At 41.5% G+C, this 20,899-nt stretch overlaps 1 protein-coding gene and 1 pseudogene across 17 annotated transcripts in view; both read right to left on the bottom strand.

Moving 5' to 3' along the window:
- Positions 1-20,899, bottom strand: part of CRCP (CGRP receptor component) — a 118,856-nt gene that overhangs the window by 39,799 nt on the left and 58,158 nt on the right. For 13 of the 17 annotated variants that reach the window (XM_067011859.1, XM_067011853.1, XM_067011857.1 and 10 more), the window contains 2 exons: positions 18,924-19,018; positions 3,885-3,942 (listed from right to left, as the gene is read on the bottom strand). In XM_067011859.1, coding sequence (XP_066867960.1) covers positions 3,885-3,942; positions 18,924-19,018 — 153 coding nt within the window. The remainder of the gene's footprint in view (positions 1-3,884; positions 3,943-18,923; positions 19,019-20,899) is intronic. The other 4 variants (XM_059036725.2, XM_067011862.1, XM_059036726.2 and 1 more) reach the window with 1 other exon arrangement.
- On the bottom strand, positions 7,954-8,445 carry LOC131741005 (DAZ-associated protein 2 pseudogene; annotated as a pseudogene).

The following is a 20,899-nucleotide window of genomic DNA, read 5'->3' as shown; positions in this document are numbered from 1 at the left end:
TTCTCTACTGAACAAGAAACAATCCTCAAAAGCCCACTTTTACAATCAGACATGTAAAATTATGGTCTGTAAAAGTTAATACTCTAACATACACCGCCTCCAAAGAATGAAGGAGGAGGAAGGAGGGATATATCTGATTTGATAATTTAATCTTGAGGAAAAAGTGATCTCTATTTTGGAGAAAAATGTCTCCAAGTTTATGAATAACTGGCACACACAGTTGATGATGAACTGTTTCCTCAGGGGAAGAGGGTGAAGGAGACTTAGACTGTCGTTAGACCAGTGACAACCTCCCGCCATTATCTGTGCTCCACAGTGGACCGGGGATTTTCCTACAATCACTGCCACCAGAGCTTCTCTTCTCAAGGATGTTGTACATAAAATGAGGACAATTTACAGACAAGTACATGGAGGCTCAGCATCACAAGGAAAACATGATCTGTATCTCACAGCAAGCAGTGCAAGGTCTTTTGAGACTTTGAGTCCCAGCTCCTTCTAGAATACCACGGCCTCAGGTAAGAGGTTTCTATCATTTCCTCTCTTAGAGACATTGTATGGCACACCAGAGCCCACTGGTTTGAAAGAGTTTGGTTGTATGACCTCTGAGGGCTCTTTTTAGAAAACCAAACAGAGAGGATTTTGACAGGCCACCTTCTTGCATCCCAATCTCTGGGTCTGACAGATCCAGTTTCAACTAGGTATGTTCTTAGCAACAGGGCTGACAAGCTTTACTAATTTTGCCAAATTTGCCGAGAGCAGAAGCTTTTATCAGCAAACAACCCTCATGGATAATTAGAGTCGGGAAATTTTCTTTCCCAGTCACAGGAAGAAAACCTGAGCTGTACTAAGCAGAATGAAATATACACAAAAAAGAAACTTGCAGAAACCAAAAACTTACTAACCCCTCTTGGATCGCTAGAGTAAATAATAACTACATTATTCCTCACCTTTTCTTTCCAACACAGAAGAAACAGAGCCCAAATAAAGAAATGCAAAGCACCGTCTCAACATTCCCAAACATTAAAGGGTTCAAGTTGTTCTGAATATAAGGGCAAATGAAATGTAAAAATACACAGTTTTTGTAGGCAGGTCAACATAAATGATAAATTTCACAGATGAAGATCACACTGGTTACCAAGGCTGTCAGACTGGGCTGCTGCATTATAAAAATGGTTGCTTCTCACTCTAAGCTTCCAAGCCTAATCTCTTACTTTCCTCAAAACAACACAAAGTCTAACAGCAACAGACACTTCTAGCTATATGACCCAGACGGTTCACTTAACCTCTATATATTTTGAGTTTTTCTAAAGTAAAACAAAAGTAATGCCTACAGTAAGGACCAAAGGAGAACATAATTTAAGCCATGGAACTATGTAATTCAAGCCTTTTTACAATCACTAAATTACAATAGGCACAGATGGCAGTGCTGTTCAGGACAGTGGCCTGTGAGGTCAGGGGGTTCACGGTCCTGTCTTTAGGCCAGAGGACTCACAAATGGTCCCAAATGAATATATAGCAGGGCATGGCAGAGGTCACAGAGCTGGTGGCTTCCTCATTTCCTCACACACAGCAGGCAGCTGGCTGTGGATCTGAGGATCACAACAGATCATGGCTGAAGTTGAAATGAAAGAAAGAAGCTTCAGTCTCCAAAAGTGAATCCTGACAAATGCTGAATATTGAGATTACTTCTGGACCCAGGGAGAATAAATGGCTGTAAGGTTAACACAGGGAAATTCTCAAGTCCTTTGCACTTTCCACTCTAGGGATAACCTCATTTCTTATCCCTTTCTGGTGAGAAGAGACACTGCTACAAATCTTGGTAAATGATTTGCTAACCCTTTGTAGCCAAATCCCAGGCTGGGAAAAATCTGGCCAGAAAACGGTCCCACTGCTGGGAAATAACACACCCAGTTTTTTTTTTTTTTTTGCGGTGCGCGGGCCTCTCACTGCTGTGGCCTCTCCCGTTGCGGAGCACAGGCTCCGGACGCGCAGGCTCAGCGGCCATGGCTCACGGGCCCAGCCGCTCCGCGGCACGTGGGATCCTCCCGGACCCAGGCACGAACCTGTGTCTCCTGCATCGGCAGGCGGAACCTGAAGCACTGCGCCACCAGGGAAGCCCACACACCCAGTTTTTAACAAGGCCTATTTACCCGTGGAAAGGAGGGGATGCCACACACACCTTTCTCCTCACCATGTAGAAGCACATGGCTTGGAGGAACAGAGTAAGGCTTCTGAATCAGACAGACCCACTCAGCCACTCATTAACCAAGACTATGGTGAGGGCATTAAAGGTGACATATACAAAGCCCCTGGCACCAAGTCTGGCATAGAGCAGGCAATCTTAATAGCAGCTAATCTTACCAGGTAATGAGAGCTTTCTACAGGCCCTGGGATGAGGTCATGCTAATCCTCCTCATCTCTTCTCTCCATCTGTCATTAAGCCATGAATAACATATGTTGCTGATTAAAGTTGGAGGAGACATGACATGTGATCTTTAACCCAAAAGGACAGGGATTAGTTTCTTGCTGTTTTGTTTTTTCTCTTTTCTAAGCTGAATCTCCAACATAGTCGAAGGCATCAGAATAATGAGGATATAAAAAAAAAGGATCTCTGCTTAGCCTGGAGGCCAGTTCCCCCAGAAAGGTACCCTTTATGGAAGGAATTCTTCTAATTTAATTTTGGGTGCATTTTGAAGGGGAGAAACAAAATGCTGAGAAGACAGTAAAAGTTTTAGTCAAAAATTAAATACTCCACGATCCTTTTAAAAAAAGGTTTTTTTGTTTTGTTTTTAAGCAACTCTAAATATCAGAGGTATTTTTGGCCATTTTCTTCTACATTCTTCTGAAGGAAATTTGACAAAGAGCTAAATACTTCTAAAACTGACTTTGAAAACTGCTTTACTCTCATTTTATTAATTCTTCAGCCAAACTTTTCTTTTACTCGCAGTTGAATGGCCTGCCTAATATTTGGAGCTTAACAGTGCTCTCTGCCCTGTACACGGAAGGAAAGCGCGGCACATGCCAGTACAGCAGTCACTGGGTCTGCACCACTGGGCCGCATCTTCACACTCTCCTTATACCATCTCCGCCTTTTCCTTTGGCTTTCCTAATTCTAAAGCTTTATGCTGTGACGTGTTGAGGTTCCACTGAATGGTTTCATGCAGGGAAACAACATGATCAAATGTGTGGCTTTAGAAAGTGAACTCTGATCATGGTGTAGAAGATGGACAGAAGAGGACTGGACTGGAGGCAGGGAGAACGGTGAGAGGACAGGTGCAAGAGCCGAGCTGAGAAACAATTACAGGAATTAAGGCAGTGCAGTATGGAGAGAAGAAAGAGCAAGAGGAGGGAGAAGCAAGAGAACCCGGGACGGACGGACTAACTAGGAGATAAAGAGAAGGGAATGACTTCTGGGCTTCTAGCTTGGGACACTGGGCCAGGAGGGTAAGAGAGAGCGAGCACGCGGGAAAGTGCACGTGCACTCCATTAACCAAGAGAAGATACAGGAAGAGGAGGTTAAAGGGTGGGAGTAGAGGGAGATAAACACCAGTCATGTCAAATCTAATGTTTTTACCTGGTTGGCAATAACCTCTACAGGGAAGCAATGGCCAGAATGGTGTAGGACATCGGGGAGACAAAGAGCTGCCAAGTCATAGCCCCAGACCCGACAGAAGGAACTGAATTTTCTCCAGTCTTTCCCTTTCCCAAAGTCCATACTAACTAGCATCAAATAGGTGAGGTTTCTTTTCACTTACAGAACGGGTGGTCTGGCAGTCTTTTCAAGTAACGGCAGTTCCTGGCTTATCTGAGCTCAGCCTTTAGGACCCTTTCTACATCTCAGACCCAGAAAGTAACCCGCCCAAATTCAAGCCTCCTTCACTCACCAGCTGGATCTCAACAGCAGTCACTGGCCTGTGATTCAACAGCTGAAGCTTTTCAGCTCTGTCAAAAGAAAAGTACAGAGCATTTAAAACTCTCATACCCGTTAGGATTTTGAGTCTTGACCAAGCTGTTTAGAGAACAGATAACAAATGGAAGAACAACTTGGAACATGGCCCTCAGTTTCTTCAACTGTAAAACGAAAGAATGGGAGTAAGAGAGTCCTATATCAGTGACTCTTACTCAAGGGCACAAATGTGTATTAGAATCCTAATGGTACAGAGGCTTGGATTACAAGAAATGCATTGAGGGCTTCCTGGTGGCGCAGTGATTGAGAATCTGCCTGCCGATGCAGGGGACACGGGTTCGTGCCCCAGTCCGGGAAGATCCCACATGCTGCGGAGCGGCTGGACCCGTGAGCCATGGCCGCTGAGCCTGCGCGTCCGGAGCCAGTGCTCCGCAACAGGAGAGGCCACAGCAGTGAGAGGCCCGCATACCACAAAAAAAAAAAAAAAAAAAAAGAAAGAAATGCATTGATAGCAGATGGCACAGGTTTAGTTTTAATAAATTTTATTTGGAAAATGTGAATAATGCTTTCTTAATCCAAATTATAGAAAGTGAAGATTGACAAAAATCATCTTGGTTGGTCCGCACTTAGAAATGGTTGAGAATTCCTTTTTGAGATTAAGATTAAATGTTATTCAGACTGGGCCTGTTATCTTAGTAAACAAAAACAAGGACTCTAAGGGGACAGGAGTTAATACACAGTAGTACAAGACACAGTCTTCTGCCCTCAAAGAGCTTACAATCCAGTTGGGGAAAGAAGACAAATACAAGCAACTCTCAACAAAAGATTTAAGTAACAGTGAAGATACTCGTTATCATCTGTCACAATTTACGGCTCCTTGCTGAAGGGGTGGTTGAAATGTGTGGACTCTCAAAGATGACAGGACTTGAAAGAAAGTGGCTTCAATTACCACCCTTGTGCAGGTGACAATTTCTACATTTCTCTCTCAATCTGACCCTGGAGCTCCAGCTTCATCTTCCTTTCTTTTTAAAAAAATATTATATTATATTATTTTATCTATTTATTTATTTACTTACTTACACCAGGTCTTAGTTGCAGCAGGCGGGCTCCTTAGTTGTGGCATGTGAACTCTTAGTTGCGGCACTCATGTGCGATCTAGTTCCCCGACCAGGGAACAAACCCAGGCCCTCTGCTTTGGGAGCATGGAGCCTTACCCACTGCACCACCAGGGAAGTCCCTCCAATTTCATCTTTCAATTCAATAAACAATTCTGGAATAAAGTGATGAGTAAGCCACAATTTTCACAGCCAGGTGTTTGGGGAAGAAGTACCAGTTACCCAGTTCTCCCTAAGCCTTGGTTTCACCACCTGTCAAACAGGAATGACAACAGTACTTACTGATCTCATAAGGAAATTATGAGGGATGAAAATCTTACCATTTACAGCAGGAGCAGCTACCATTTACTGCTTACCTTCCATATAGCAAGCACATTTAACCCTCAGACTTGACACTGAGATGGTAAAGAAATACTTTTTCCAAGGTTACACAGCTAGTAAATGGCAGAGCTGGGACTCTGCCATGAAAGCCCATGTCCTTAACCATTCACAGTGTTCATAAAGACGACTCACACAGCAATTTCCCCGTAAATGGTAGTCATAGTAAGGCAGCTGTAGTTAAACTCTACTCCTCATACTCTACTCTACTCCAAAAATTTACTCTAGACTTCATAGAGGAGAAGACTCTTGCACTGGGCCCTTAAGGATTTTCTAGGCAAAAAAGGATAAGAGGAATGGGCGGTCAGGGAAGGAACAGTACAAGTAAACACCCAGAAGAACAAAAATTCATGGGGTTTCAGGAAATGGCTGCTAGAGAGGCTGTGGGACACAGGCTGAAAGAGTCATCTGGGACAAGGTCACAAAGGGCCCTGACTACCAAGAGGCCAGATGTTACTCTGTAGACACTGGAGAGCAACCGAGGGAAGGAGTGACTTGCTGGGTCTAGAACACCTGAGAAAATGGAGGCAGAGACACTATAACACTCAAAAGTTGTGAACCTGGGTGGCAGCAGCAGCAGCAGGAAAGGAAATGAGAGTCTGGAACTGTGAAATGCTCCTGGTCACCCTCAGGTACAGTCAACAGGGCCTGACAACTGCCTAGGTTGGGTCGGGGGGGCGGGTGAAGGAAATGTGAGAATTAAGGCTTACTGTCAGATGTTTAGCCTGTTTGGAAAAAATGTATTAATTGAAAATTTGAATTTGAGTTTGTGGTACTTTTGGAACCACAATGAAGAGTTCTCTGTCGAACAGTCTAGTTTTAGTTCTAGTTTGGTCTAGAACTAAAGAAAAAGATCAGAGCTGGCTTTATTATCAAGGAGTTTTGTGAAACCACAAGAGTGGAAATCGTAGTCCAGAGACCAGCTGCTGAGTAAATGAAGACCCAGACAGAACACCATAAAACACCTCCATTCAAGGGGCCAGGAAAGAAAGCAGCAAAGGAGCAAGGAGTGAAAAGAGAAAAAGAAAACTTAGGAGAGTGGTGTGATGGAAACCAAGAGAGAAAAAGTTCAGGACAGAGGGTATTATCAACAATGTCAAATGCTGAAGAGAGGAAAGTAGGTTGATGGTAGAGAAGTCACTGGATTTGCCAAAAAGGAGGGCACCGGTGGCCTGAGCAAGTAGTTCAGTGGAATAACAGTTAAGGTGACAACTGGATTGTGGGGACTGGGGAATAACTGTGGAGGAAATACCTCTCTTTTTTTTTCCTTTGTAATTCAATTATCATCACTTTATTCAAATCTTCAAAAGTCTTTATTCTACATTTTTAGTATAAAAAACCCACAAGACAGATGCACCACAGTGCAGCTAGAGACAAACAACACTGAACTTCCACAACAGTCAAACATACCATGTAGAGAACACAAAATTTAGGTGAACTGAAATTATAAGATAAAATAAAATCTAATTTCAGAAAACAAAACTCAAAAGATTAAGGTTCCCGAAATATTCTTAACCCTAGTGAAATTTCACTGGACTCAAGTCATTTTGGAGTGAGACATTCACAACATGGCCCCATCAACCCAGCTTAGGGATTCTTGGGAGCCATGAGTGGCCACATCAGGTACTTTGACAATAAACTGTAACCAATTTGTGATCTGAAAACTCCCCTTAATTTGGCTCTAAAGTCATCAGGCTTTTCAAAGGCATCCTCCTTGTTGCCCCTCTTATTCTAAACTGTTTTCAGTACAGTTTGTATTGATATGCTTTGATATCAGAAAAAGTTCAGTTTTTCTGGCACCAAAGCAAATTTGGGTTTGGTTCATGTATAAAGAGATGATCTTTAAGGAAGGTCCAAAGGCATTCTCCACGTCTGCCTAAGGAGATCCAAAGTGGAAATAAAGGGGTCTGTGCTTAGGACACAGAGGGAGTCTCAGAGGATCCTTGTAAAAGACTAGTTAAAAGATGACAAGTGGGAGAAGTGCAAGGAGAGAAGGAAATGGGTCTGACTGCCTTCTGTCCTGCACCACTGATTCAATGGAGACTGGTGGGAGGGAATGGAAGACTAGGGCAAAGGGTGGGATTAGGGCAAAGGGTGGAGAGGAAAAGGCAGATAACCAATGTGTTTCATTTATAACAAGTAATAAAAATCAAAGACTTACAGGAGATTAAAGACCAATCAGAATAATCTGGCAACTTTGATCAGAAGATCAAAGTTCTCTCCAAACCTAATTTCATGTTTTATTACTAAAAGCAAAGACCAGTATGGTACAGTATTACTCCAGAGGAACTAAACGAAGGTCCCTAGGGCTGCTTCACTCACATTCACTTTATGAATGGATATACCCCCCTACATCAAAATGCTTCAGGGCAGTAATGCTACTACTATAATACATGGTTTCTTATTAAGTTTGAAAAGTGATTGAAAGTTTGGGCACCAGAAAGACACCTCAACAACATGTGTCTAAACCACAACTTCAGGTTAATGTGACTAAAGCAGTTATATTGTGAGAAGCTATGGCACAGAGGTGGCCTTGGTTCCTCACCGGATGGTTTAGTCACCATCTGAGCCACGCATGGAGAAGTTTCTCTTCCACTGAATTACAAGGACATGGGCTCCCTGCATGACTGCAAGCTGCGCAGTGCTGGGAGGATACCCGGTGCTGTAGCAGGAACTGTGCCAGCAGTAGCCTCAGCTCTGAATCTGGCACCTTCATCACACCCTCCTCCCACCGGCACTGCTGAACCAGCTGGAGATGGGACCAACCAGATACTAAGCCATGGGGACTCTGCAACCTAAAAGGCCAATGGCCACAGACTAGGCCACGGGAAGATACTGCGAGGTGCCAGGAAAAGCAGCTGACACGGTGGGGACTGTGGCAGCCCCTGAGTGTACAAAGCTCAGATGGCAGACCTCTGAGCAGGCAGGTAAAGCATCAGTACAGGGTGGAACCTGAGGAAGATGCAAGGTCTGAGAGTACACTGGATTCCCAGGAGGCTGCGCAGGGTAGGCCGGCTGTGGTGGATACTAACCCCTGCCGTTCATGGAGGCTGTGGGTCTGGTTCAGCTCAGTGTCATGGACAGAAATGACCTCTTGACAGGATAGAAGTAAAAAAGCAATTATGGCCTGAGGAGGGCAGGTTCTGAAGGGAAACTGAAGCATGTTTGTCAGCTAAGAACATAAGCAGGTGGAGAGGCTGAAATTACAGGAGAGAAAGGGAAAGACCCTCAAAAAAACAAAAGTTCAAAGTTTCTGTGAAAAGGCTCATGTTTCACTGAGATCACAGCAATGGGGAAAGAAAACGCAAACTTAAGGAGATGTGAAGGGAAATGAGTTCATTTTGGATAGTTTTCTCAGTGAAGCAAAAGTGAGGTCACCATCTGAGAGGACTGGACGTGAAGAGGGTTAACAGGACTAAAAGCTGCAGAGAATCGAGTAAGGAGGAGACTAGGAATAAGACTAGGAATAAGCAAGCAGCTTTGAAGGACCAGCTGAGTTGGAAAATGTGAATCCTCACTCAAAACAAAATTATTTATTTTAACCATCATCATCTAACAGCATGAATAAAGAATAAAGAGTAGGAAAAGACATAGCTGAATAAATGAACATCTCAGCTACAAATCAATCAAAGCAACAGAACTCAGTTTACTGAACAGTCATTATCCTGCCAGGCTCTGAAATGCTGGAAACGTTCCTACAGTTGCAAAAAGGATAAGTCTTCTACCGACAAAATCATTCACAGCTACTCCCTGAAAAACCCCAACCTGGAGTCAAACCAACCGGTCAAGTGCTCTGCTCTGCAACCCCAGGAGCTGAGCCCTGCTGAAGTCAAGTCCCAGAACCACACGTACTGCAGGTGCCAATTCTGGGGGTGGGGGTTACAAACATGCCCCCTGACTTCATAATCAGGGTTATTTTTATCATCTCTGCTTTCTCTCCTTCACTTAATTCACTGCACTGTAGCTCCCCCTGCAACTGGTCACCAAAACTGTTCTCATTACAGGGCGCAGGGAGCTCCATGCTGACCGCTTTTTTTTTTTTTTTAATTAATTTACTATTTTTGGCTGCGTTGGGTCTTCGTTGCTGCACGTGGGTTATTTACAGACCTGGGTCTCAAAGGCAAGTCCTTCTACTCCTGGCAGACACGGCTGTACATCCTAAGGAGATCACAGGATGAGACCTGGGGCTGCAAGCCAGGCTGCACTTCTTAAGAACAAAGTACCTCAAGCAAAAAATTTAAATGATTAGAGAACCAAATGCCTTGGGGAATTAACACGCTACAGGAGAAAAATGATATAGCACTTAGTGTTAAAGTGATTTTAAGCTGAGTCTCAAAACTACCATTTTGCTGAATAAAGCTATAAAGTCAAATAAAACATGGTTCCTCCCAAACCCTCAAGAACTCTAGCAATGGAGGCTTTTAAGCAAATTAATGCAGCTCCAGTTTGTACTACTAGAACCAGACCACTTAAGGGCTATTATCTTGAATCTCCTCTTCCTGAGAGAATGGTAGAGAAAAACTCTATCGGGATATTCAGAAATAAGAATTAAAGAGCACTTCTCAGCAGTTTCTGTTATAAATGTGATTCCTGTCTTAAACTGTACTGGCTAGCACAAGATGATCCAGGTCTTGATAGCATATGGCAAACAGCCCCCTGAGTCACCAGGCACTGAGGCCAAATGAATTCCAGTGGGCTGCAACAGCTGGCTACCTCCCAGAGGAGCCGGGCCTAGCGACAGTGAACGAAGCCTGCCGGCCCCCTCTACTGGTTGTTTTCAGAACAACACTGCCTGCAGCTTTTGCTTCCTACAGTCATAGATAACCTGTGTGTCAATAAGAACGCTAGCACGTTCATCTGTCCCAGGAATCAACCATTTAACGAAAAGTAGACACTAAATGGTCAAAAAGGACTTTACAAATCTTCAAATTTAGGATCACAAATGGAAAAAGAGAACTGAAATAAATCCTCCTCTGAATATTACAGTCTACTTTAAATATATATAGACTATGGTCAATCATGAATCAGCTTGCAAGGCAACTGAATAGTAGCCAGGTGCATATTTATAGCAGAAAAGATGTAGGGATTGGGAAGCAAAACACCAGGCAAAAGCTGAGAAGAGGTCTTAAAAATCGACCATTAGGACTTCTGTTGTAGACAACATGGAGTAAACCCACTAAAGCCTCTTCCTGCAGTTTACGACAACAAACGCAGGACAAAACACAAAAGCAAAAACCTGGACTCTGAAAACAGAAGTAGGTGGACTGGGAAGGGAAACAAAACTTGAAGAAAGCTAGAACTACTTGGTGGGACTTCCCTGGTGGTCCAGTGGTTAAGAATCCTCCTTCCAATGCAGGGGACACAGGTTCAATCCCTGGTTGGGGAACTAAGATCCCACATGCCACGGGGCAACTAAGCCCGTGCACCTCAACTACTGAGCCCGCACGCCTCAACTAGAGAGACCACAGGCCGCAGCGAAGAACCTTGCACTCTGAAGCCCACGCGCCACAACTAGAGAAAAACCTGCGTGCCGCAACAAAGTGCCTGCACGCTGCAACGAAGATTCTGTGTGCTGCAACTAAGACCCGATGCAGTCAAAGATGAATAAATAAAATAAATATTTTTTTAAAAAAGAAAAAAGAACTAGTTGGTGTGGGGGATGGATGTGAGTTTCTTTCTTTTCCTCCTTTCTCTCATAAGCCCTGATCCTCAGGACTGCCCTTAGCAGTACTGCCCTACAGCAGTAGTTTCACGTGCAGCTGAAACTCCAAGAGAAATTCCATCTTTCTGGCCAGAAGATTGGGAAAAGGGGCCCCAGAGATCTGGAGATCTAGGTAAAGCCCACAACTTGAGGGCAGTTCCTCAGGGAGCCCTGGCAGTGGGTATATCCAGGAAGGGAACCACTGTGGTCCAGAGTGCCAAGGAGTATCTTTTTTCCCCTCTCCTTTTTTTTCCTACCTTCTTTGCCCCAAGGGTGGCACCAGTAACAAATGCAAATGTAGGCAGCTAAAATGACGAGAGAAATCTAGTACTTGTGGCCAGAGGCCTAAAAATGGGGGCACATGTGGGCCTGAGAGTCTGGGGGCAATCCCAGAGAGAAGAGCAAGAGAGAGGATTTCCCTAAATTTGAGTACCAATCAGCACAAATCTTAGGTTTAGCCCAAGCTGTTCATGTGTAGAACAGCCCCAAACAACAAAGAGCAGAGACCCAGCACAGCAAACACACTGAGAAGTGAACAAGTTAAAACATAACTCCAGTCTCATATGCAAAAAAGATCCAAAGTGGGAGAACAAACAGTTTAAAACCTAAACTGATACTGAAATCCTTGCCACGTAAGCCAAGACAGACTTGAGGTGTGAACGTAACTGGACTGACCACCTGCTAAAAGAAACAATAAAAAGCAACATTAACCAGAGGGGTTTCACAGGATCCAGAGTTCTAAACAATATAATATTCAAAATGTCCAGGATACAATCTAAAATTATCTCAATGAGGGGAATATCACTCATTCTCAAGGGAAAAGTTAATCAACAGATACCAAACCTATGATGACCCAGATGTTAGAATTATCTGACAAAAACTTTAAAGTAGCTATTATTACAACATGAGATATAAACAAACATTCTTCTTTTTTTTTAAACATTCTTGAAATGAATGGAATAATAAAAGTTCTCAGGAAAGAGACAGAAATTTTAAGTAGTAAACAAATGAAAATTTTAGAACTGAAAAATATATGAAATTTTATAATTCACTATGTGGGCTTAATAACAAAATAGAGTTGACAGAAGAGAAGAGTCTGCGAACATACAGACAGTTCAGTAAAAATTACCCCATTTGAACAACAAAGAGGGAAAAAAATGAACAGAGAGGATTCAGGGAAGATGGCAGAGTAGGAAGAACCAGGAAACTGCCTCCCCACCACCTGGACGACAACCATCTAGACAACTAGACCTAAATGTAGAATGCAAAACTATAAAACTCCCAGGAGATAACACAGGAGAAAACCTAGATGACCTTGCATATGGTAATTACTTTTTAGATACAACACCAAAGACACAATCCACAAAAGAAATAATTGATAAATTGGACTTCATTAAAATTAAAAATATTTGCTCTATGAAACACAAAGTCAAGAAAACAAGATAAACCACAGACTGAGAGAAAATATTTCTAAAAGACATGTGATAAAGGACAGTTATCCAAAACACAGAAAGAATTCTTAAAACTCAGCAATTAAAAAACAAACAACCGGGGCTTCCCTGGTGGCGCAGTGGTTGAGAATCCGCCTGCCGATGCAGGGGTCACGGGTTCGTGCCCTGGTCCGGGAAGATCCCACATGCCGCGGAGCAACTAAGCCCGTGAGCCATGGCCGCTAGGCCTGCGCGTCCGGAGCCTGTGCTCCGCAACGGGAGAGGCCACAGCAGTGAGAGGCCCGCATACCGCAAAAAAAAAAAAAAAAAAAAAACAAACAACCCTATTTTTAAAATGGGCAAAAGAACCAACTTACAATAGCCAAGACATGGAAGCAACCCAAGTGCCCCATCAACAGATGACCGGATTAAAATGTGGTGTGTGTGTGTGTGTGTGTGTGTGTGTATGTAATACACACACACACACACACACACATACACACAATGGAGTATTAGCTAAAAAAAATGAATGAAACACTGCTATTTGCAGCAATGTGGATGGACCTAGAGAATATTATGTGTAGTGAAATAAGTCAGACAGAAAAAGACAAATACTATACAATATCGCTTATATGCAGAACCTAAAAAAATAATACAGGGACTTCCCTGGCGGTCCAGTGGTTAAGACTCCATGCTTCCACTGCAGGAGGCATGGATTCGATCCTTGGTTGGGGAACTAAGATCCCGCATGCTGCACGGATTGGCCCCAAAAAATTTTTAATTAAAAATAATTTTAAAATAAAAAAATAATACAAATGAATACATATACAAAACAGACTCACAAATATATAAAACAAACTTGTAGTTACCAAAAGGGAGGGGGAAGGAGAGGGGACAAATTATGGGTATGGGATTAACAGATACAAATTACTATACATAAAATAGATAAGAATCAAGGATTTACTACATAGCATAGGGAATTATACCCATAATCTTGTAATAACCTATAATGGAGTATAATCTGCAAAAAATACTCAATCACTAGGCTATACACCTGAAACTAACACAATATTGTAAATCAACTATACTGGAAAAAAAAAGAAACAAACAAGAAATAAGTGGATGAAAGGGACTTCCCTGGTGGCACAGTGGTTAAGGATCCGCCTGCCAACGCAGGGGACATGGGTTTGAGCCCTGCTCCGGGAAGATCCCACATGCCGCGGAGCAACTAAGCCCATGCGCCACAACTACTGAGCCCGTGTGCCACAACTAATGAAGCCCACACACCTAGAACCCATGCTCTGCAACAAGGGAAGCCAATGCAATTAGAAGCCCAAGAAATCACAAAGTAAACAGTTAAGTATGTTAAGAAACAGTTAAGTATGGCCCATTCAAAGGAAAAAAACAAATAAATAGAAAACGTCCCTGAAAAAAACCTGATGGCTGGTCTCCCTGGTGACGCGGTGGTTAAGAATCCGCCTGCTAAGACAGGGGACACAGGTTCGAGCCCTGGTCCGGGAAGATCCCACATGCTGCGGAGCAACTAAGTCAGTGCACCACAACCACCGAGCCTGTGATCTAGAGCCCACAAGCCACAATTACTGAAGCCTGTGTGCCTAGAGCCCATGCTCCACAACAAGAGAAGCCAATGCAATTAGAAGCCTGCGTACCGCAACAAAGAGTAGCCCCCACTCACCACAACTAAAGAAAGCCACACACAGCAACAAACCCAACGCAGCCAAAAATTAATCAGCTAATTAATTTTTAAAAAAATAATAATAAAAAAAAGATGCTCCTAGAATTAAAGGAAGATGTGGAGAAAGTAAAGGAAACAATGTATAAACAAAATGGAAATATCAATAAGAGACACAAACAAACAAACAAAACAAAAATAAATTCTGGAGCTGGAAAGTACAATGACTGAAATGAAAAACACTAAAGGGATATGAAGGCAGATATGAACAGGCAGAACAAAGAATCAATGAACCTGAACAGAAAAAAAGAAGATTAAAGAAAAGTGGACAAAGCCTAAGGGGTCTGTGGAGCACCAAGAAGTGGACCAACATATACAGTTTGGGAGTCCCAGAAGGGACAAAGTGTCCATCAAGAGATGAATGGTTAAAGAAGATGTGTGTGTGTGTGTGTGTGTGTGTGTGTGTGTGTGTGTGTGTGTGTGTGTGTGTGTGTGTGTGTGTGTGTGTGTGTGTGTATAAGTAACAGTGGAATATTACTCAGCCATAAAAAAGAATGAGGGCTTCCCTGGTGGCACAGTGGTTGAGAATCTGCCTGCTAAGGCAGGGGACACGCGTTCGAGCCCTGTTCTGGGAGGATCCCACATGCCGCGGAGCAACTACTGAGCCTGCGCGTCTGGAGCCTGCACTCCACAACAAGAGAGGCCGCGATAGTGAGAGGCCCACGCACCGCGATGAAGAGTAGCCCCCGCTTGCCACAACTAGAGAAAGCCCTCGCACAGAAATGAAGACCCAACACAGCAAAAATAAATAAATTAATAAACTCCTACCCCCAACATCAAAAAAAACCACAATGTTCACAATGTTATCATGACACATCAATAGAAACAAATGATAGTTAAAAAAAAAAAAAAGAATGAAATAATACCATTTGCAGCAACATGGATGGACCAATAGATTATCATACTAAGTGAAGTAAGTCAGACAAAGACAAATATCATATGATATCACTTATATGTGGAATCTAAAAATAAAAAAAAATACAAATGAACGTTTTTACAGAACAGAAAAAGACTCACAGACATAGAAGACAAACTTATGGTTACCAAAGGGGAAAGGAGGGGAAAGGTGTGGAGGGATAAATTAGGGATTTAGGATTAACAGACACACTAGTATATATAAAATAGATAAACAACAAGGACCCACTATATAGCACAGGGAACTATATTCAATATCCTGTAATAACCTATAATGGAAAAGAATTCTGAAAAATAATATATATATGTATAACTAAATCACTATACTGTATACCTGAAACTAACACATTGTAAATCAACCATACTTCAATTAAAAAGTTTCCTTGTCTTTAAACAACAAAAACAGAGGCTTGGGGACTGCAGAACAATTATCAGAGTTCTAACAGTTGTGTCTTTGGAGTTCTGAAAAGAAAGGAGGAAGACACTGGGGCAGAAAAAAATATTTAAAGAAACAATGACCCAAGACTTCACAAATTGGGTAAGACACAAAAATTTACATAATCAAGAAGCTCAGCAAAGATAAACTAAAAAAAAAAAAATCATAATCAAATCTTCAAAGACCAAACATAAAGAAAAGTATTGAAAACAGTCAGAGGAAAACAATACATTACATATTGGCATGACCACAGATTTCTCGTCAGAAACCATGGCAATGAGAAGACACTGAACTATCATCTTTAACGTGCTGAAAGAAAAGATGATTCAACCCTGTGAAACTATCCTTCAGGAATGAAAGAAAATAATAACATTCTCATTTGAAAGAAAACTGTAGCCAGCAGGCCTGTTCTAAAAGAACAATAGAGGAAGTTCTTCAGGCTGAATGATAAAAAGTAAACATGGAACAGGAATGAATGAAGAGCAAAAGAAATAGCAAAATTCTGGGTAAATATAAAAGACTGTTTTTGTCCTCTTATGTTCTTTAAAATACGTAGAAGTATAGAACGTAAGTAATAAAATACTGCTAAACACTATTTTCAACATATATAGATATAATAAATACGACAATTGTAACAAAAGGGAGAAGATAAAATAAGAAGTGTTGACGAGGATGTGGAGAAATTAGAACCCTTGTGCACTGTTTGTGGGAATGTAAAACGGAGCAGACACTATGGAAAACAGTATGGCAGTTCCTCAAAAAATTTAAAATAGAATTATCATAAGATCCAGCAAATTTGGCTTCTGGGTATATACTCAAAAGAACTGAATGCTGGGTCTCAAAGAGATATTTGTACATTCATGTTCATAGCACCATCATTATGTGCAACAGCCAAAAGGTAGAAATAACCCACGTATACATCAGTTGATAAATGAATAAACAAAATGTCATATATACATAAAATGTAATACTATGCAGACTTCAAAAGGAAGGAAAATCTGACACATACTATTATGTCTTCAATGAACCTTGAAGACATAATAAATGAAATAAGCCAGTCACAAAAGAAAAAATACTGTATGACTCTCATATGAGGTACTTAAACTAGCCAACTTCATGCGACATAAAGCAAATTGGTGGTTACCAGGGCTAGAGGATACGGAATATGGGGAGTCATTGTTTAATGGGTATAGAGTTTTAGTTTTGCATGATGAAAAACTGTCCTGTGGATGGATGGCAGAGATGTACAACAATTATATATATCTAATGTCACTGAATTACACACTTTAAAATGGTTAAAATTAAAAGATAACAATATTAAATAATATTCAGACTCTTTTTTTAAGACAAATACTATATGATTCTAATTACATGAGGTATATAGAATAGTCAAATCCACAGAAACAGTTTAATTGGTATACAGATTGTTCTGTAAGATTTAAAAAATTCTGGGGACTTCCCTGGTGGTACAGTGGTGAAGACTCCACTCTCCCAATGCAGGGGGCCCAGGTTCGATCCCTGGTCACGGAACTAGATCCCACATGTGTGCCACAACTAAGAGTTTGCATGCTGCAACTAAGGAGCCTGTGAGCCACAACTAAGGAGCCAGTAAGCCACAACTAAGGAGCCCGCGAGCTGCAACAAAGGAGTCTGCCTGCTGCAACAAAGACCCAGCACAACCAAATAAATTTAAAAAAAAAATTCTGGGTATTGGTTACACACAATGTGAACACTATACTTAATATAGATGAACTGTAGACTTAAAAGTGGTTAAGATGGTAGGGCTTCCCTGGTGGCACAGTGGTTAAGAATCCACCTACCAATGTAGGAGACAAAGGTTCGAGCCCCGGTCCAGGAAGATTCCACGTGCCACAGAGCAACTAAGCCCATGCACCCCAACTACTAAGCCTGCGCTCTAGAGCCTGCAAGCTGCAACTACTGAGCCCATGTGCCACAACTACTGAAGTCCGTGCGCCTAGAGCCTGTGCTCCGCAACAAAAGAAGACACTGCTATGAGAAGCCCGCACACCGCAACAAAGACCCAATGCAGCCAAAAAAACAAATATTTTTTTTAAAAAATGGTTAAGATGGTAAATTTTGTTGTGTGTATTTTCTCACAAAAATAAAACAAACTGTAAACATACACACATGCACACATCTGAAAGATGTTTGTCTTCAGAGTTCATTTAGAGAAGAGAGGCAAGGGGAGAAGGGCACTTAGTTTACTGATACTGTATCAGCTGTGCGCCTGAAGTAACACCAAATGTTTCCTCCAAAAGAAAATTACTGATTATTCTCAATGAATGACAAAAGCTTTTTGGATTTATCAGCTCTAGTATCAATTCTAAAAGACTAGGGCTAGTATTCTTCTCATGGAAACTTTTGATCTAATTCTTAATGTTTTTAATTCCTACAAACTTAACTTACTCAAGAAAGTCACCAAGAAAGTAAATGGGCACTAGAAGAGCAGACAGAATATTATCAAGCCATTTTTGCCCCAAACAAACACAAATGTCAAATGACTTACATTCATCAACTTTATAAAAAGCACTTCAATTTGTGAATCCCGTTTTTCAACCAATTTCGTCTGAATGCTGGGAAGGGGTTATAGGAAGATTTTTGGGAGCAGAGGCTCTGGACATGCAGGCTCAGCAGCCATGGCTCACAGGCCTAGCCGCTCCGCAGCATGTGGGATCTTCCCGGACCAGGGCACGAACCCGTGTCCCCTGCATTGGCAGGCAGACTCTCAACCACTGCGCCACCAGGGAAGCCCTGGGAAAGATTTTTGAGATTAAAAAGCCCACTACATTCTGTTTCTGGCTCTAGAAGGATCCCAGTGTCTAAGTCTCAGTTGTCTCATCTACAGTACCATGACCCTGGGACTTCCCTGGTGCCGCAGTGAGAATCTGCCTGCCAATGCAGGGGACACAGGTTCTATCCCTGGTCCAGGAAGATCCCACATGCCGCGGAGCAGCTAAGCCCGTGCACCACAACTACTGAGCCTGTGCTCTAGAGCCCACGAGCCTAGAGCCCGTACTCCACAACAAGAGAAGCCACCACAATGAGAAGCCCACGCACAGCAATGAAGACCCAGAGCAGTAATCAATCAATAAATCAATCAATAAATCAATCAATAAATTTATACAATACCATGACCCTACGCCCTGTATATCGATTACAATTCAAAACCCAACCTAATATAAATACACAGTTGCTGAGGATGACTTTTATAAGCTATCATTTTCATTATGTGTCAGTCTTTTCCCACTTAAGATTATTTTTACTTACTTGGTTAACTTGTGGCTTTTCACTGCTGTGAGAAATTCTCTCACAATCTCAGGACTCTGGTGCCTGCATGGTGTTTTTGATATGTATTTTAATGTCTACAAAAAAAAAAAAAAAAGGGAAAGGCAAGCATAAGACAAACAATCCCGAATGACAAAAAGAGAAGGCAATGGCTATAATTTAGTATTCTAAAATTTTGCTTCAAAAATCTTTTGTAAAACAAATGGCTTCAGGAGAGTCAATCTTCATATAATAGGAATTCCTCAAAAATAAAACCAGTAGCTAGAACAAAAAGATTACTGAAATTTTAGAATAAAGCTTTTCTGATCTTAAAGAAAAAACTCAGTGTAACAACTGTGTTATTATGTATCAATTTTTTATAGACAGGGAACCCAAAGAATAAAATGAATAGCCTTAAGTCCATATAGATATAAATGACCCAATAAATGGATTAGAAGGAACAACTCTTTCTTACAAAGTTCTAACAATTAAACATAGAAAGAATGAGGGAAATAAATCACCATTAGGCAATCGCACCATAGGAATAATTACTGCAGGAAGGATCTACCTATGAATACTAAAAATGTGCAAAAGCTTAAGAAGTAGGATATTTGCATAGTGTCAAAGCAGCTTCCCCCAAATATTTATTAATTACTGTGGTAGTTTTAATGTGTGTCCTCAAATTCTTTAATATCCCTCCCTTAAGAGATGAAGCCTATTCCCCTTCCCCTTGTATGTGGGCTGGACTAGGTGACTCTGCTAATTAACAGAATATGGAAATGGAAAAACAGTAATTTTACAGTGGAGAAACCAGGCAGACACCACCTTAACCAAGTGATCAAAGTTAACAGCATCAGTAATAAGACACTGATACCATGTACTCTGTATCATGCAATGAGAAGGGCACATTTATTACCAAAGTAACTTTCCTTAAGGCACCAAAGATTAAAAGCAAGAAGTTAAGAATTAATAGAGTGGGGACTTCCCTGGTGGCACAGTAGTTAAGAATCTGCCTGCCAGGGCAGGGGACATGGGTTCCATCCCTGGTCGGGGAAGATCCCAGGTGCCACACAGCAACTAAGCCCGTGGGCCACAACTACTGAGCCTGTGCTCTAGAGCCTGTGCTCCACAACTACTGAAGCTCGTGTGCCTAGAGCCCATGCTCCACAACAAGAGAAGCCACTGCAATGAGAGGCCCGTGCACCACAACGAAGAGGAGCCCCCGCTCGCTGCAACTAGAGAAAGCCCACGTGCAGCAACAAAGACCTGATGCAGGCAAAAATAAATTAATTAATTTTTAAAAAAATTAATAGAGTGATAGTGAGCATAAACTAATTAACTGTGTAGTTAAAGGTGCTTGATAGTTTGAAATGTGTATAAAACTAATTACCAACAATCTTTTTTTTTTCTTCTTTGAAAGAGATGAACTATATAATGTCAAAGAACACGAATGAATAAATGAACTGTAGGGTTCTAAACACACAATTAAATGAAAAAAATCAGATGGGAAGGAATGGTGATGAAAGTGTTAAATTCCTTATTTTCCTTAAAAGAGATTATGATACCTTAATGCAAGTTTAAAAATGTCTTTGAAAAGATAAATTTAAAACGAGTTAAATCCAAACCTCTTTAAAGACAAAATCAAAATTGAAAGCAAACAACAAGAAAAAAACAAAATGACAGATACAAAAATCAAACATCATATAACAAATACAACAGCTTAAGCATAAGACTGGGAGAGAATGCAACAAACTATCAACTAGATATTAAGATTATGAATTACTTTTGATTTCTTCTTTATGCTTTTTTGTACTTTCTCAATTTTCTACCATAAAAAGTATCACTTTCTCTGTAATAAAGAATTTGGCTTTGCTAAAACAGAGTCTGGACTTTGCCCTCAGCTTCTGGGAGGTAATCTCCATACTCCTGGAACATTATATCTAATAGGAGTATCTTTGTCTGGGGGCCTTATGTCCTAC

Source organism: Kogia breviceps, chromosome 14 (assembly GCF_026419965.1).
Source record: "Kogia breviceps isolate mKogBre1 chromosome 14, mKogBre1 haplotype 1, whole genome shotgun sequence".
In the NCBI taxonomy this organism is placed as follows: domain Eukaryota; kingdom Metazoa; phylum Chordata; class Mammalia; order Artiodactyla; family Physeteridae; genus Kogia; species Kogia breviceps.
The sequence above is the reverse complement of the archived record's forward strand: the minus strand, read 5'-3'. Positions and strand labels throughout refer to the sequence as shown.